Source organism: Nycticebus coucang, chromosome 11 (assembly GCF_027406575.1).
Source record: "Nycticebus coucang isolate mNycCou1 chromosome 11, mNycCou1.pri, whole genome shotgun sequence".
NCBI classification, from domain to species: domain Eukaryota; kingdom Metazoa; phylum Chordata; class Mammalia; order Primates; family Lorisidae; genus Nycticebus; species Nycticebus coucang.
The window spans coordinates 109,985,023-110,003,355 of NC_069790.1; the positions used below are offsets into that span (position 1 = coordinate 109,985,023).

The following is an 18,333-nucleotide window of genomic DNA, read 5'->3' on the forward strand; positions in this document are numbered from 1 at the left end:
ATCCAAGTTTCTATCTCTGCTCTCATCTCGTACAGACCCTTCTGTTCTGTGAGACTTGGGGCCTGTCTGCAGCTTCCAGCATCAGCCCCACCTCTTCCTCCTACCGGAGGAGCAGCAGCCTATGTGCCTGTGCTGCCCTCGTCCCTGAGGCTCCTCCTCAGACGAAATCAAGGGCTCTCCCAGTTGACTGCTCCGTTCTCTGGCTGCTGCATGACATTTTCTCCTTTCCACATAGCTGCTATCAAATTCTAAAGTGGCCCAATCTGCTTACTGGTTCACTGTCTCTTGCCAACCTCTTGAACGGAGGCTCCCCAAAGAGCAACTTCATTACTGTGTCCCTGGGACCTGCAACAGTGCCCAGCACGTGGCTGCACTCATATAGGAGTTTGATGGATGAGAGAGTCTAGATAGCAACGAGAAAAACCTGTCTGGAACACTGCAAACTGCTCTGAACTGGTTCTATGTACCAAGTGAACAAGAGTAGGTGGCCAAATTGCTCCGGATCCAGGAACAAAGTATATTGGCTCTCATTTTCCAACAACGCTTTAAGGCTGAAAAAAAAAATCTCACCACAGAATTTTTGTAAAAATGTAAGTCATTTTTAATTTCATTACCCAATAAAACAGATTTTTATTTTTCTCTATTGACTTCCAGTCTTGGCCTATACATTAAAACTTTTTCAAAAAATCTTTTCCATTTTAAATGCAACACACAAACCGAAAAATGCATAGACATAAATTTGGAGTTCTGCCTTTTTCATTTAACGATGTCAAATTTTGTTTTTACTACCTAGTTTTCATAACTATGATCTTTAACAACTACCAGATACTCCACTGAAATTTAACACCCTAATTTATTTAGTCACTACCCTACCAGCAAACCAGCTATTCCTATTTTTTTAGTACTACAGATAAGGCTTCAATAAAGATAATGCCTATGGCTTTTAATTCTTCCTCTTCTAGTGAATGAAGAGAATGAAAAAGCAAATATATTTTAATGTGGCTTGATACATACTGCCAGGTTGCTTTCTAGAATAGTTCATATAATGGTCCTTTTAAAAGCTACATTATTTAACATACCAAGTAGTACAGGATGCAACTCTCAGGTGCCACCTGGGAACTCATGGACCTGTGAAATTCTCCTTTACCTCTTCAAAGCACCTGCGGGTCCTCAAAGGGCTCATATCTGACCACATGCAGGGAGCTTCTGGGTGTGCCCATGGGAGAGCACATTGAGAGGCAGGGCAGCTCCTCCCTGATTTCTAGCTAGACGCTGCAGATAGATTGGCGGCAGCTAACCAGAAGACCTTGCCATAGTGGCTGAAATAAACACGGTGGAAGGCACCGTGGACCTAGATGATGAAGCTTAGGAGAAACAGCAAGTTTCTGAAACTGTAAAGGTACCTAAAGGCTCAAGGCCTTTATGAGTCATCATCACTTAAAAATTCTGCTTCAGCCTGGAGGGCTGCCTACCCAGAGTCAGAAACTTAGGATGACAGAAACAGAAGTACCCCTAAGACCACTTAGTTCAATCCGCTGACTTTATAACTGGACCTAGAGAGGCCAGATGTCCTTCCCAGGGAAGTCTACCAAGCGTCTGTCTTGCTAAAAAGAACCCTGCCCACGGGCATAGCAGTGCCTATCTGCTGTGCTCCCACACGCTGGTTTTCGAGGACACTGCCAAACAAAAGAAACTTACCTTGGAAACTCAGCTCATACTTCTGAGATCCCACCCGAAACGTGATAATTCCCGGGGAATAAGATTGATAGAAAGTCTCCAGGTATGAAGAGTCAACGGTTGAACTTTCCTGGTTGTTTTGCTAATTAAAAAAAAAAAAAAAAAAACAGGTGAAGATTTCAGGGAAGGCTTTTAGACTGTTTACATTGTATCTTACCTGTTCTTAATTTAGCAATGGGATTTGAACAAGAGCATATCTTGCTTCCCAAACCAGACTGTGAGGCTTCCAGGATGGGGCCAGGTCACAACCTTTTGGTATCTTCTTCATTGTGGTGCCTGAGAGAGCGATCTATCCTGTAGAAACCGACTCAACACTCTGTGGATGCCTGAAGAATGTAGCTTTTTGCCATATCCTTTTTACACCATCCATAAAACATGAGATAAGCCTAAATTAGTTTAATTTAGGCTTATAATTTCTATTTCCATAGGTGCTTTACAGAATCACTTAGTTTACATCGTCTTTGGCTTGAACATAAGAATTTATGCAAAGCTCAGCATCATGGGGGTTTTTACACATTGCTCAGAATTCTGTTCCGCTACATGGGCCACCAAGAGTGAGGAAGAAAGCCTAAAGAAAGGGACCAGGAGATCGGGCTCAACCCCCATCCTATTTCAACAGAGCAGCTCTGCTTTACTCTTACTTGCTCATTTAGGTTCTTTGACAGATTGCTTGACAAAGTATATCTGCTACTAAAACAGCTGGGAATCCACTATGCCAATGAATTGACGGCCGGGCTATTTATTGTTGAGAACCCTACTCTCCACCATGTACATCAGAGATGTTTTTCCCAAGCCTCACTGACAGAAAAAAAGTGGTGCCTCTTCTCAGTAGCTGGTGCATTTTCACCACAAAGGCGCAGAGGATCTTGTACGAGATTATGTTTCTCTGTGTGCTTTGGCAGCTAGGGAGCTCAGAGCCAAATTTCTTGTCTATGGACTTGTAACTATATAGAACCTTATGCTGGCGTTCCCTGGTCCCTACTTTATCTTTGGCTTCATTTTCATCTCTTGTTTTATTTTCTCTTTCTCATCACTCTGATTTCATTACCTACTTAAAATCTCTCTGCCTCCCTCTCTCCCTCTTTAATCGTATGAATTGAAGGGAGGCAGGGACACTTAGACACAATAGCAGAAGCTCTGCTTATCTAAACTTCTACCTCCTGTCACTCTGTCCCCTCTATGGGTCAGCCTGAAATCTTCTAGTTCCAATCCTTCAAGTCCATCTGAATCCAGACCCTGACTGAATATGGGTGACCTCTGCACCAGATGTGGTTTCACTGCTTGAATGAATTAACACATCCCCTGGGACAATTAACCATCCCATCATCTCCATAGTCTTTTAACTTCTCACTCTCACCCTGTTTTCTGGTTCAAAAGCAGGAGTGTCTGTACATTTGTGTATTAATACACAGAAAATGATCTCAAGGTTCCACCTCCATTTCTGATGGTGAAGAAAGAGGCGTAAGTGGCTGACTCATGCCTCAGGGTTTCTTTAAAAATAGTTAATATAAGTTCTTGTTTATAATTGCAATCGGAGTGCATGCTTGCTGGAAAATACAAACATGGTTGTGCATAAAAAAAATGCTTCATGGGTAGCATGGGTAGCTCATCAATATTTTTATATATTTATAAAAATATATATATTCTATATTTCATCAATCGTTTTCTTTATAAGTTGGCAAGTTGAAACAAGAGCCTCCCACAAGAAGGACTGATACTCACGTCTTTCCCATATTGAATCCACTGGCCAGATTCACTCTTCCAATACCAAATCCATTGGGTGGTGAAGACAGAGTTGCCCGGGTTCGTGGCAGATGAAGGAGTGGAGATACGCCGGACACGATTGGAACCACAAGTCATTTTCTGAAAATCGATTGTGTAATCTCCCATAGAAAAGCTAAGAGAAAAGTAGAGTGAACATCATGTTTCATCAACCTTTATTTCTATTATCTGGTCTTCCCAAGGGAGATTCTGAGGCTGAAAAGCATCTTCGAACTTACTTTATGCAGCTCCACGTGTTACACAGAAAAGAAAAACTGAAATACACAGAGATAGTGACTGGCCGTGCTACATCTTCAATGTTGTCATAAAATATATTCTTCTGGGACTGCAAACTAATACAACATTTTTGGAAGAACTCAAATTAGACTTCCCGCTTGATCCTGCAATCCCATTAGTAGGCATCCAGCCAGAAGAAAAGAAATCCTTTTATCATAAGGACATTCGCTCTAGACTGTATATCGCAGCTCAATTTACAATTGCCAAAATGCGGAAACAACCTAAATGCCCATCAACCCGGGAATGGATTAACAAGCTGTGGTATATGTACACCATAGAATACTATTCAGCCATTAAAAAAGATGGAGACTTTACATCTTCTGTATTACCCTGGATAGAGTTGGAACACATTCTTCTTAGTAAAGTAACACAAGAATGGAGAAGAATCCAATATACTCAATTCTAATATAAGCCAGTAGATGATCCCACATAAGTGAAAAACTCAAATCAATTCAAAGTGGGGTGGGAGAAGGACAGAATGGGGAGAGGGAGGAGAGAGGGGGACGGGGGTTTATAATGTATAGCACACCTCTTCAGGGTGAGACACAACTATAAGAGGGCTTTACCTAAAAAATGCAAACAAGGTAACCTAATTTTCTGTACCCTCAATAAACCTGAAACAATAACAAATAAGAATAATAAAATGTATTCTTCCCTCAAAAAAAAAAAAAGAATTCCCAAAGTAGAACTGTGCCCACAAAACAACTGATTGGTTCACAGTCAGAAAGTGAGTTAGCAACTTACATTAGGTCAGTTTTTTAAATTATTTATTATTATTTGATAGTTATAAAAACGTTTCTGGGACCCTTTCAGAGAATCAGCAAGGTCAAAGTTATTTTCATGATAATATTAAGACATTATTTGCCTTTTTTATTTTTATTCTCTCAGGAGTGGATAACAGAGTTTTCCTGAGATTATGGGATACATGATTTTACAGCAGATCAAATAAAGAAGTAGGTATGAGAATGTAATTGTCTTCTATTAAGGTGCACTAAAGAGATTTGCAAAAATATAAAACAATGTCACCCTTTCTCGGTAAATTTTTGTTTTGGAAAACAACTATGTTAGGGGTTACCCATATATATACAGAGGGAAAGAGTTATATACATGAGTATGTATATTACATGGACATACATGAATTAGGTATGCAGTATTAAACATAATTTTATGTTATTTATGTTAATATGTAACAAATTTATTACTCTTATTTTTAGATGAATCGATATTTAATTTTTTCCAGTTTTAATTTTTAATATGGTAAATACTGACAGCTATAATCCATAAATATCGAAATTCTTTGGGATCTTCAATACATTGTAACAGTGTTGAGGGACCTTGAGACCAAAGAGTTTGAGAATCGCTACTCAGAGAAAGGCCTCTTAGATCAGTGGCTCTCAATCAGACATGATTTTGCCTCCAGGGGACATTTGACAACACCTGAAGACATTTTTGTTCATCACAACTTGGAGGGGGACAATAGGCAGATAAGAGCTTACTGGCATCTAGCAGATAGAGACCAGGAATACTGCCAACAGCCTCCACAACAATTATCTGGCTCCAAATGTCAAATCATGCTGAGGCTGAGAAGCTCTGCTCTAGGTTACCTGAGCAGGGTGGGGGGCACATACAGCAGAACCTCCACAGCTGACCACCTCCCTACATAGAACACTCCTTAAGTTGATCTAATTTTCACAGACTAGATATGCACCACATGTATGTATCTGTACAGTTGACCCAGTTGCTTTATGCTGACCACCTCCATGTGTTGACCAGTTTGTTATAGTGCCTTGGATGGTCAGCTTACACAGGTTCTTCCGTAGATCTAGAAACAACACAGGTGATGGTGCCCTCTAGTGGCAAAACACAGCAATACAAAAATCTTTGGCAAAAGTCACTGAAATTGCCTGTGTTGAAAAGTATATAAATTTCTCCCAAAAAAATTTCCTTGTAAAGCTAGGTTGAAAAAAAAAAAAGACAAGGTCTTGGGGCGGCACCTGTAGCTTAGTGGGTAGGACACCAGCCCCATACACCGAGGGTGGTGGGTTCAAGCCCAGCCCCAGCCAAACTGCAACAACAACAACAAAAAGACAAGGTCTTGCTCTATTGCCTAGGCTGGAGTACAGTAACACAATCCTAGTCACTGCAACCTTGAACTCCTGGGCTCTCAAGTGATTTTCCCACATTAGTTTCCCTAGTAGCTGGGATGTGTTGCCACACTTGGCTAATTTTATTTTTTTATTTTTTGTAGAGATGGGGTCTTGCTACGTTGCCCACACTGATCTCTAACTCCTGGCCTCAAGCCATCCTCTTGCCTCAGCCTCTGAACGCACTATGTTTACATGCATGAACTGCTGCTCCTGGCTCATGCCTGTAATGCATCTCATATCCCTGCTCATCATAGGTAAAAATGGTCTTGTGGGTATCATCCATTTCAGCCCTACGAGAACCAGAAATGTAAGGCATCATTTTAGATGCTTCCAGGACAGAGAAAAAGAGCAAACACATGGAAGGTATAAAATGCTAAAACATGCAACAAAATTTCTTTTCTTTTTTTTTTTTTTTCTGAGACAAAGCCTCACTTTGTCGCCCTTGGTAAAGTGCGTGGTGTCATAACTCAGCATCCTCAAACTCTTGGGCTCAAGCGATTCTCTTGTCTCAGTCTCCCAAGCTGTGAGGGACTATAGGCACACGCCACAATGCCTGGCTATTTCTTTTTTGTTGTAGTTGTCATTGTTATTTAACAGGCCCGGGACAGGTTCAAACCCGCCAGCCCCAGTCTATGTGGCCACAGCCCTAACCACTGAGCCATGGGCGCTGACTCCAAAATTTCTATATGAAAATTACTCAAATCATGTTTTAAACTTATGAAGTTAAGCCAAAGGCTCTTTGTTCTGAATCATTTAGTACTTCTAATAATTTTGTGATGAACTGATAAGAATAAAAAAGACCTCTTCCCTGTGTTTTTTTTGCAAGACACACTGGCAGGTATCAACTAAACAATCATGGTGCTGTTTATTTTGAGTTAGCAAATATTCCCAGAATCCCTAGTGTTATCCTGGCTCAGTGCAACTTCAGACCTATCCAGCTGTGTTTTTTCTTCATTAACTCAGCAGGCATTTGTCATTTTCATCTCAAGAGTTATCTCACACTTGAATGGGATTCTGGGGAAAAAATGTATTTTTCCTTTTTCCCATAAGCCTAGCACTATGCTCTCTTTTGATAACAACGTGGATCTGAAAAGCCAGAGTACAGCCACCAACTTACACACAGTTTTGGGGGTTACAGTAGGCCTCTTCAATCTTCTCCATGGAGCAGAGGTCTCTCCAGAGCCCTTCGAAGAACATCTGCCACCGGTAGGGCAGGTGGAAGTGGTCTTTGTTGCAGTTACCTACAAAGACAGAGAGGAGGTCTGAGGACCCATTCAGCGGAGATTCTAATCAAGTCAACCAAGTCATTGCTGGCTTTCCCATTCTAGACCTGCCTTTCCCACCCTGCCAGATGGTTCCCATCTTTATCTTTGCTCACGTTGGCCCTTCCCCCATATCCATTATCCAGCTTCCTTTATTATCCAGCTTCCTTTGTTATCCATGGAGACTCAACAAAAAACAAAAATTCTGCCTGAGTGCGGTGGCTCACGCCTGTAATCCTAGCACTCTGGGAGGCCAAGGTAGGTGGGTCCCTTGAGCTCAAGAATTCAGAGACCAGCCTGACCAAGAGCAAGACCCTGTCTCTACTAAAAACAGAAAAACTAGCCAGGTGTGTGGTGGGTGCCTGTAGTTCCAAACTACTTGGGAGGCTGAGGCCTGAGGGTCGCCTGAGCCCAAGAGTTTGAGGTTGCTGTGAGCTATGACACCATGGCACTCTACCCAGGGAGACAAAGCGACTCTGTCTCTAAGAAAACAAAAATTTTTCTCTCCCCCATAAGTCACTTTCCAACATGGAAATCAAAAGTAATTATCAATTTACAGTTATCCTTTCTGCACCTCCCTGAGTGTATATATTAATATAAAATGCTCTCCAACACAGGCAAGAACCTGTATTTCTTTGAATCCTTGCCCTACAATCCATCTCTTCCAGAAAGATTCTCCCAACTAACCTCACTCCATTCTCATTAGACTTATATTTTGTATTCTCTTAGCCAGGACCCAATACCCAGTGCGGGCTTATTTTTCTTTCTTTCTTTTTTTTTTGAGACAGAGCCTCAAGCTATGGTCCTGGGTAGAGTGCCGTGGCGTCACAGGTCACAGCAACCTCCAGCTCTTGGGCTTACGTGATTCTCTTGCCTCAGCCTCCCGAGCAGCTGGGACTACAGGCGCCCGCCACAACGCCCGGCTATTTTTCTGTTGCAGTTTGGCTGGGGCTGGGTTTGAACCCGCCACCCTCAGCATATGGGGCCAGTGCCCTACTCACTGAGCCACAGAAGCCACCCATTATGTTTTTACTTTATGTAGTTTTCTCATTTGCAGATGTTTTCATGCTCCACCTTAGGTACAACCTCACTAAAGAAAGAGTTGCATCCTCGTTTAGCTTACATCCTCCTTGCATATCGAGCGTAGGGATGGGTATATGAAAGATGGCCATTAAAGGAATACAGGCTAGGGCCAGGTGCGGTAGCTCACGCTTGTAATCCTAGCCCTCTGGGAGGTCAAGGCGGGTGGATTGCTTGAGCTCACAAGTTTGAGACCAGCCTGAGCCAGCGCGAGACCCCATCTCTAAAAAACAACCAGGCATTGTGGTAGCCACCTACAGTGCCAACTACTTGGGAAGCTGAAACAAGAGACTCGCTTAAGCCCAACACTTTGAAGTTGCTGTGAGCTATGACACCTCAGCACTCTACCCAGGATGACAAAGTGAAACCCTGTCTCAAAAAAACATTAAAAAAAGAACGCTGGCTAAATAGCAAATGAATATCATAAGCAGGAAATCAGAAAATAGTTCTGTTTCTTAAAATTTGCATTGTGTTACGTTTAAATTGTTTTGAGATTTGTTTTTTTTTTTTTTTTTTTTTTGTAGAGACAGAGTCTCACTTTATGGCCCTCGGTAGAGTGCCGTGGCCTCACACAGCTCACAGCAACTTCCAACTCCTGGGCTTAAGCGATTCTCCTGCCTCAGCCTCCCGAGTAGCTGGGACTACAGGCACCCGCCACAGCAGTTTGGCCGGGGCCGGGTTTGAACCCGCCACCCTCGGTATATGGGGCCGGCACCCTACCGACTGAGCCACAGGCGCCGCCCTGTTTTGAGATTTTTTTAAAAGATGTATGATTTCTTTAAAACAAAGAGGCAAAAAAAAAAAAAAAAGAGAGAGACAGGTTCAGACACCATAGGGATACCCCTAGCATGGCACTGCTTAAAACGTGGCTGATTCAAAAGTACACAGGCACTCATTATAGTCCACACTTCACACTCATTAGAATGGCTGCTATCAAAAACAAATACACAGAAAAATAACAAGTGAGTGACTGATGAATATGGGGAAAAATTAGAACCCTTTTGCACTGCTGGTGAAAACGAAAAATGGTATAGCCACTACGGAAAACAGCTCCTCAAAATATTAACCATATATGATCCAGCAATTCTACTTCTGGTACACACATATACACAAAAGAACTGAAAGCAGAGTTTTGAGCAGGTATTTGCACACTCATGTTCAAAGCAGCATCTTTATCCCCTCCAAGAGTTAGAGTCAGCCGCCCCAGTAGCTGGGACTAGAGTTGTGATCCCAGCACCCTATCAACTTAAAAAAAGTTCTTTTTCTTATTTAGAGAAGGGGGTCCTGCTTTGTTGCCTAGCCTGGTCTCAAACTCCTGGCCTTAGGTGATCTCTCTGCGTCATCCTCCCTAAGTGCTGGAATTATATAAGCATGAGCCACTGTACCCGGCCTGTAGCTGGTCAAAAGGTAGAAGCTTGTAGAAAATCCTTATTTTACTTACTCTTGAGTTGACACCCCTTATACAGATGGTCAAGACAAATTTCCTTTGAGTCAGAATCCTCCATCCTAGAAAATGTGGTATCTACAACATCAGCCACAGACCCTGTAAAACAGAAGCGGATGCAGGCATGTTGACATAGTGTTTGAACCAAAAATCAAGATGCCGGTCTCTCCATGGGAAAGAATATCTGAAACGGGGCCTGTGCAAGACAACTCCTGAGATTCATGCTCGTGTCTGGACAGCCTCACCCCAAAATGAAATGTGGACATGAGGGTCATATGAGAGCTATGTTTATTTCTTGATTTTTTGTTTGTTTGTTTGTTTGAGACAGGGTCTCACTTTGTCACCCTGGGTAGAGTGCTGTGGTGTCATAGCTCACAGCAACTTCAAACTCTTGGGCTCAAGTGATTCTCTTGCCTCAGCCTCCCAAGTAGCTGGGACTACAGGCACCTGCCACAACGCCCAGCTATTTTTAGAGACAGGGTCTCACTCTGGCTCAGGCAATCCACCCACCTGGGCCTCCCAGCGTGCTAAGATTACAGACGTGGGCCACCACACCTGGGTATGTTTATTTCTTAAACCACAGTGGAACTATTGCTCTTGTCAGTAAATGTAGCAACTTGCTCCACGTGTGGTTCTAATGGTTGGTCTTTCCCTGTCTGCATAATTCAGCCTCCCCTGTGGTACCACCTCTGAACCAAAACCCTCTGCCTCGATGCTCTTTAACAGCTATGGCAGAACATCCCAGGAGAAACCACCAGCCCCAGCCACTCTACTTCTAGACTACAAGGCTCCTTCAGTGACTTACGCAGAGCAGAGCCTGGGGTCCTCCTTGTGAACTCAGTGGTGGGGGAAATAGGGATTTGGGTGGAGTTCTGGACAAGGATCCCAGAGGCTGCAGCTCTGTTGCTTGAGGAAGGTGACTGATGCAGGGTGCTGACCAGCGCAGGTGCCTTGGTTTCCCCAAGTGTGGCCAGGACCTGGCTTCTCAGACTCTGACCCCCAGAGCGTAATGCATCTTTTTCCCCAATAACTTCCGTTTTTAAGCCCAAACCAGCAGCACCAGTTTTTTCTACATTAGTAGTTTTATCCATAATTTGACTAGAGCCATTTGGTACACTGTGGACAGTTTCACTAGCCGAGAATGTCTTCCCTCTGTATTTACCGTTAACAAATGCCACTCCTGCATAATCACTCTCTGTAATTTTGTCAGTGGTTTGGAGATCTTGGGAAGCGGGTCCAGCGTCCTGATTCCTAGGTAATGATGTTTCTCTCTGACCACTGATTGTGCCTTTGTAAGTGAAAGATCTTGGGGGAATTAAACCGATGGCTTCTTCATCAGCATTATTGTTAAAAAGAACATGCTGGATGTGTGGAATTCCACTTTTGCTGTCGATGTCGCTGAGGTCAGAGTAAAGCAAGCCTGTGTTCTCTCTGGTGGTCACAGCTGCAGGTGTTGGTGCAGAACCAAGAGGAGAGTGGGGGCCGGTCAGAAGTAGAGAAAACATGCTCTCTTTCCTGGTGCCTTGGTCGTTCAGCCAGGATGTGAGGCCCTTTTGGTTGGAGGCTGGTATGGAATCCGAAACAAGGTAAGTGTTGCTGTGATTCCCCTGAAAGAGGCCTTCTGGATTGACATTCTCTGGAAACTTTTGACCTGCTCCTCCAAGACCGGTAGCCTTATGTGAGGCCAAGGAAGGCTGAGTGCAATCCTGAGTCCCCAGGTAGGCGAACTCGTGGGTGAGACCATCTACCGACACATCATCCCCGGGAGCCCTGCAGCCGATCTGATCTGGACTGGGCGTGGAGGACCTTTGAGCGGATGCCGAAGCAGATGAAAGAAATTCCTGGCTTCCCTGAAAGAATCGCTCTCTGCTTTTGCTTCTACCTCTGTATGCCCCGCCTCTGCGATGTGAGGAAGGAGCTGGGGGAAAAATGAAACGAAATAATGAAAGTTAGAGTTAAAGAGATTTGAGTTCCTACCACCATTCCTCCTCTTAGCTTCTCTGGCTTTGCCATCCAAGTTCTATCAAATTACTTGTGCTGATCTGGAGTGTAACAATCTTGAGGATGGGTTGTAACAATGATGGAAGAATCTTGACATTCTGTGGGCACAGAGAGCACCTGAGTCCGTGGCCTAGGGTACAGGTGAGATCCTGGTTCTCTTCCTGCTGCTCCTCTAGGACCGAGATGTGGTCCCCAAGCCCCAACTCCTAGGTGGAGGTGTCCACTATCCCCTGGCCCCAAATCAACGTTCACTCCATGGTGAATGAAGAGACAGACTAGGGCAAAGCACGGAGATTTTCCAAAAATCATTTTGATTTTGCCTGCGTTGTAATATGGGTACCTGACAATTTGAGGATTCATGATACTTAAATAGAAAATGAAACTAACATTCTGAAGGTCTGATTTTCTTTAAGCCAGAAAAGTTTCCAAATTCCTTTCTCTAGCGCTCCTTTCCCCAATTCCCAAGCATAATATCGAAAGTCCAAATCGACAAAGCAGGGACGGGAAGGGAACTGGCTTCCTCTAGAAACTTGATGAGTCACACCCCCCTGGACGCAGGGAGGAAGGGAGGGAAGAGGGCATTTATGAATGTGTGGCGAGTGTGTGCAATGTTTGTGTGTGTGCGTGGATGAGTATGATGAGGGTATGCGTGGACGATGTACAGGAAAAATAAAATCTCGGAACCCCCCAAACTCATAATGTCAAAAGGGAGACCAAGGCTGAGAACTGCGTTACACAGCACTGCCAGCCTCTGCCCAAATCAAATAGCTATTGATTTATGCACAAGCCAGGTTCCCATAACAACAAAGGTCCTTTGCTTCTCCGAATGACTCTCCTCAGGGAATGCTTGCAGGGAATTGTCTCATTAGCCCTATAACTTCTCAGGGTATATGGTCCCTACAAAACATGCACACGCCAATTATCACCTTAGAGCCACAACCTAAATTCTTGCTCTTGAGTTCTCAGTTTCACTCTGACCTTGTAAATTGCAAGTTTATCTCCACAGATACGAACCAAGGACAAATAAGATATCTCAGCCACTCCTCTGCGAAGAAGACTACATCATTAACTTTCTTTCCCTCACCTAATCTTATGTAAAAATGTAGATTTACTGAACACTTATTAGAGCCTCCCAAGAATGTAACATCTGCCTCACTGCCTCCCTCTCCCCACCCCCTCCTCTTCTGATAGCCCTCTCCTTTAAATACCTCATGGCCTGTTTCTTTACCCTTTAAATGAGGCTAATAAATGTGAGGAACAAGGATGAGATATTTGGGGTGAAAGTCCTTTGTAAACTATAAACACCTTCCCAAATAGAAGGTGTAATTGTTCATTACTTTACAGAATCATAGAATCGTGTGTTCTATCTGCTTCATAAAATTCTTCACTTTTTCTACATACAGAGGATGCCCCAAAAATTGTATATACATTTTAAGAAAGGGAAAAAATGCACTGAAATTGTAATGCTCGATATATACTGATAACATTTGTTAACCTGTATACTGTATCTTGTATCTCTTGTAATCACAGAAGTCAAATGTGAGTGTGTATTACAACTTTAATGCACTTTTTTCCTTTCTTAAAGTGTGTATACATTTTTATACCCTCAGTATATTTGACAAAGGCATTGAAAACACCACCATATAATATGAAAATGCTCAAGAAATATCACTTTGTACTCACTAGAATGGCTAACTATCAAAAAACAAGAAAATAGAAAATCATAAAAGGGATGCGAGAATTTACCACAATTAAAAAAAATTTCTTGGGTGATGCCCGTGGCTCAAAGGGGTAGGGCGCCAGCCCCATATACCAGAGGTGGCGGGTTCATACCCAGCCCTGGCAAAAACCTGCAAAAAATATATATAATTTCTTAACAAAATGGCATTGAGGACTACAGATTAAATTGTATATAGTTCTGCATTATTGCTAAATTTTCCATATTAATTGTATTACGGCTATGTAAGAGAATGGCCAGGTCCTGAGGAAATGCATGCTGACATATTCAGGTGTGAAGTGTCAGGATATATCAAATGCTTTAAACACCAAAAGTCCCATATGTGCATGTACATAAAAATAGAAAACAGAAAAAAAGCAATTGTGACAGAATGTTAGCAATTGGCAAATCCAAAACATTTTTATGTTTCTTCTCTCAAAAAAATAAAATAAAATAAGCTATATCTAAGCATAAGGTGAAGTTTGGAAGAGAAAATGAAGACAGTTTGTTTTTTTTTTTGTGGTTTTTGGCCGAGGCTGGGCTCGAACCCACCACCTCCGGCATATGGGACCAGTGCCCTACCCCTTTGAGCCACAGGCGCTGCCCAATGAAGACAGTTTTATGTCATAAGGCAGAGCCATCCTAGGTAAAGTTTTTCTTTTCCTTGTAATATCTGTTCATTTGAAAGTTCACACAAATGGGGCGGGGCGGCGCCTGTGGCCCAGTGAGTAGGGCACTGGCCCCATATACCAAGGGTGGCTGTTTTGAACCCAGCTCTGGCCAAACTGCAAAAAAAGAAAAAAAGAAAGTAAGTTCACACAATTAAAAAGAAAGAAATGTTTACCTCTCGACCCAGGGGGGTTCCTCCGGGTGTGCTTGTTGTTACAGATGTCCTGGATGTTCTGGACCACGTCCGGACTCAGCCCGTGCTCCCTCATGGTGGCCAGCACCTTTCTGTCCATCAGGTTATGGGACCTGAGACAGTTGGGGTAACTACAATTCCCTCGGGTGAAGTGGTCACAGATGTGGAGTCTGTCACACTGCGGCTGCTGATTGCAAATCTGCTTCTGACCCTCTCCCTTGTAACTTTTGCATATCTGCAGAAGGGAGAAACAATAGCCAGAGACAAAACACCTTCCTGTATCTGCCAAATGCTCATTACGGCAAGCTCAAGTGCACGCAAATTCCTGAAGCAAGCAGAGATACACTAAAGGAAGAGGAATACACATATATTCCACAATCTCTGATGAGTTGCATTCGATTGGTGATTGATTTATTTGAGCCAGAAGAGGCCTGCAGGCTAACCAAAAGATACTGAAGAATTGGATGACTCTTGGAAGACTCGAAATAACATCGGCAACTGTGATCAGAACCCAGCTTGACCATTAGGTATGTGGCAAAGGAACCCAAAGGAGGAAGGTTTGTCTTTGGATAGCAACTGACTTAGCGATTATAAAGGACATGTGTGTCTTACCTGCAACTGCTTGGGAATCTAGAATTTAGTCTCTGCTAGGCAGAATGTAAAGTTTCTCTAACGATCAACTGAAGAAGATAAATTTTATATTACTACTTAAATAGATATATCTGCCTGTTGAGCTCTACCTACATGTACTTCCCAGTGAAAAGAGGACAGAAGAAATACTGTCACTGAGGTCAGGCCATAGGCTGCAGGACTGGAAGATGCTGGTTTTAAAGCCAGAGGCCCGGCCAGGCAGGACAGCTCATGCCTGTAATCCCAGCATTCTGGGAGACCAAAGCAGATGGATTGCTGGAGCTCAGGAGTTCAAGACCAGCCCGAGCAAGAATGAGACCCCGTCTCTACTAAAAATAGAAAAAACTAGCTGGGTGTCATGGCAGGCATCTGTAGTCCCAGGTACTCTGAAGGCTGAAGCAAGAGGATTACTTGAGCACAGGAATTTGAGGTTGCTGTGAGCTATAATCATATCACAGCGCTCTACTCAGGGCAACAGAATGAGACTCATAAGTCTTAAAAAAATAAATAAATAAAATAATTAAAAAATAGTAATAAAATAAGGCTTATTAAAAAAAAACAATAGGTGGGCGGCGCCTGTGGCTCAAAGGGATAGGGCGCCAGTCCCATATGCTGGAGGTGGTGGGTTCAAACCCAGCCTCGGCCAAAAACCACAAAAAAAAAAAAAAAAACAATAGGCTCGGCGCCTGTGGCTCAAGAGGCTAAGGCGCCAGCCACACATACACCTGAGCTGGTGGGTTCGAATCCAGCTTGGGCCCGCCAAACAACAATGATGGCTACAACCAAAAAATAGCCGGGCATTGTGATGGGAGCCTGTAGTCCCAGCTACTTGGGAGGCGGAGACAGAAGACCCGCTTGAGCCCAGGAGTTGGAGGTTGCTGTGAGCTGTGATGCCATAGAACTCTACCCGGGTGACAGCTTGAGGCTCTGTCTCAAAAAAAAAAAAATAAAATAAAATAACAATAATAATAAAGCCTGAGACCCTAAAAGCAACTGTGTGGTTCCCAGCTTCTTTTTCTTTTGCTGGGAGAAATAAATAAAGCTGGTGAGAAACCCAAATTTCAGACATTTTGAAGCTTGAGACATTTATAAGCTGTTTCAAATGACTCTAAGCAAATCAGATCGACATGGTTCACAATAGATAATTTGTCTAGATGGCAAAGCCATGGACTCAGACTCTAGGAACAACGGTTTAGCTACAGAGACAACTTCTAAAACCCGATTCAAAAAAATACTTGTGATTGCTGTGGAGTCTCTTGTCCAGAGTTCAGACCAGGAGTTTTCTTTTTTTTTTTTTTTTTTGTAGAGACAGAGTCTCACTTTATGGCCCTCAGTAGAGTGCCATGGCATCACACAGCTCACAGCAACCTCCAACTCCTGGGCTTAAGCGATTCTCTTGCCTCAGCCTCCCGAGTAGCTGGGACCACAGGCGCCCGCCACAACGCCCGGCTATTTTTTTTTTTTTTTTGGTTGCAGTTTGGCCGGGGCTGGGTTTGAACCCGCCACCCTCGGTATATGGGGCCGGCGCCCTACCGACTGAGCCACAGGCGCTGCCCAAGACCAGGAGTTTTCAAAGTATGGTCTCTGGACCAGCACCATCTGCACCACCTGGAGACTTAGAAACCCAACTCCCCAGATCCTTCCCCACATCTGGAGGCGGGAGGACCAACAACCTGTATTTTTAACAAATCCTCTAGGTGGTGCTGAAGTGTGTCCCAGAGGCTGCAACAAAAACAACCACCTAATTAGCAACCTTACAAGTGATGCTTTGGTAACATTCCTACTACTATACCAATGTTTAAGAAAGAATGTTCCTGCCTTTATTAGGCCAGAAGAAATGAAAGTACTTTTTCCTTTAATAAGTACATTGCAATTTGACAGGTTTATATACCAGGAAGTCAGGTTGCCTGGTGTTTTTGTGTCCTCACAAGTCAAAGCAAAGCGAAAAAGTGGGAATATTATAACTTTTTTAGGGCAAGAGAGTCTGTCCACTGCTGCCACACATCTGCGGGGATTCTGAAATCTTAGCTGAGTGAGTGTAAAGCAAGCAGCAAAGTGAATATCCCACGGTGGCCCTCAGGTCCTTGTCCACTGTCAACCCCCCCAGCCATTTCTCTACCTGCCTCCCAGAAATTAACTTAGCCCCTCCTTCCCACCTCACCCCTTTTGATAAAGTCCAAATTACCCAAATAATAGCTGCTGATCTGCAGAGATAATTCCTCCATCCATGGAGAGCCCTTCTTTTTTTTTGAGACAGGCCTCAAGCTGTTGCCCTGGATAGAGTGCTGTAGCATCACAGCTCACAGCAACCTCCAACTCCTGGGCTCAAGCGATTCTCTTGCCTCAGCTCCTGGGCTTAAGCAATTCTCTTGCCTCAGCCTCCAAGGAGCTGGGACTGCAAGAGCCCGCCACAACGCCCAGCCATTTTTTGGTTGTAGTTGTCATTGTTGTTTGGCAGGTCCAGGCTGAATTCGAACCCACTAGCTCTGGTGTATGTGGCTGGCACCTTAGCCGCTTGAGCTACAGGCGCCGAGCCAGCCCTTCTTGATCAACTATTCTTGAAACTAGCTGAACTCTTCACCCCTCCTGCTAAAGCCCCATGAAAAGATCTCATCCTACTCCCCCAAATTAAAATGCTCCTTTAGAGACTTTTCTTGCCCAGCATTTTTGCGTAGAAACTCATGCCAACGATACTAACTAAGCCAACTACAGAAACCAGTTCCTCAGGCCTTCATAGATTGCTGACTCCTGATCTAGACTATCACGTGATAGAGAAAAAAATTAAATTTGGGGGACTCTCTCTCATGACAGCTTAGCATCCTCTTTCCTGTCATCTTCTAAACCTCAATTCAAAGCTCACCTCTTCGGAGAAGCCACCCTCATATAAAGTATCAGTTAGCCCTCCATGTATTACATCTTCAGCCCACACTTGCTCACACACAGGCTTCCATAGCAGCCTGGGTGGAGGAGATGTTCCAGACTCAAATTAATATGAAACTTCACACATGAGAGAAACCACTGGGCTCTCTTAGGTCACCCAGCAATAACCCTGCCTGCCCAGCCCCAACACCAACGTTGAGTCTTTCCTGCTCCTACACCAACACATCCATGCCACAACACTGCCAAGGGTATTTTCTCCCTGCTTTTTTTTTTTTTTAGAGACAGAGTCTCACTATGTCACCCTCAGCAGAGTGCCTTTGCGTCACAGCTCACAGCAATCTCAAATTCTTGGGCTTAAGTGATTCTCTTGCCTCAGCCTCCCAAGTAGCTGGGACTACAGAGGCCAGCCACAATGCCAGCTATTTTTGGTTATAGTTGTCTTTGTCTGGCAGGCCTGGGCTGGATTCGAATCCACCAGCTCTGGTATATGTGGCAGGCACCCTTAGCCGCTGAGC

At 43.7% G+C, this 18,333-nt stretch overlaps 1 protein-coding gene across 2 annotated transcripts in view; it reads right to left on the reverse strand.

Moving 5' to 3' along the window:
* The window catches only part of ZC3HAV1 (zinc finger CCCH-type containing, antiviral 1), a 67,160-nt gene that overhangs the window by 27,919 nt on the left and 20,908 nt on the right, over window positions 1-18,333 (reverse strand). Inside the window, exons 3-8 of one of the 2 annotated variants that reach the window (XM_053554007.1) lie at window positions 14,291-14,543; window positions 10,891-11,646; window positions 9,726-9,827; window positions 7,060-7,183; window positions 3,460-3,634; window positions 1,699-1,819 (exon numbers count right to left, since the gene is read on the reverse strand). In XM_053554007.1, the coding sequence (XP_053409982.1) occupies window positions 1,699-1,819; window positions 3,460-3,634; window positions 7,060-7,183; window positions 9,726-9,827; window positions 10,891-11,646; window positions 14,291-14,543 (1,531 nt within the window). Of the gene's footprint in view, window positions 1-1,698; window positions 1,820-3,459; window positions 3,635-7,059; window positions 7,184-9,725; window positions 9,828-10,533; window positions 11,647-14,290; window positions 14,544-18,333 lie in introns of both variants that reach the window. The other variant, XM_053554006.1, reaches the window with a different exon arrangement.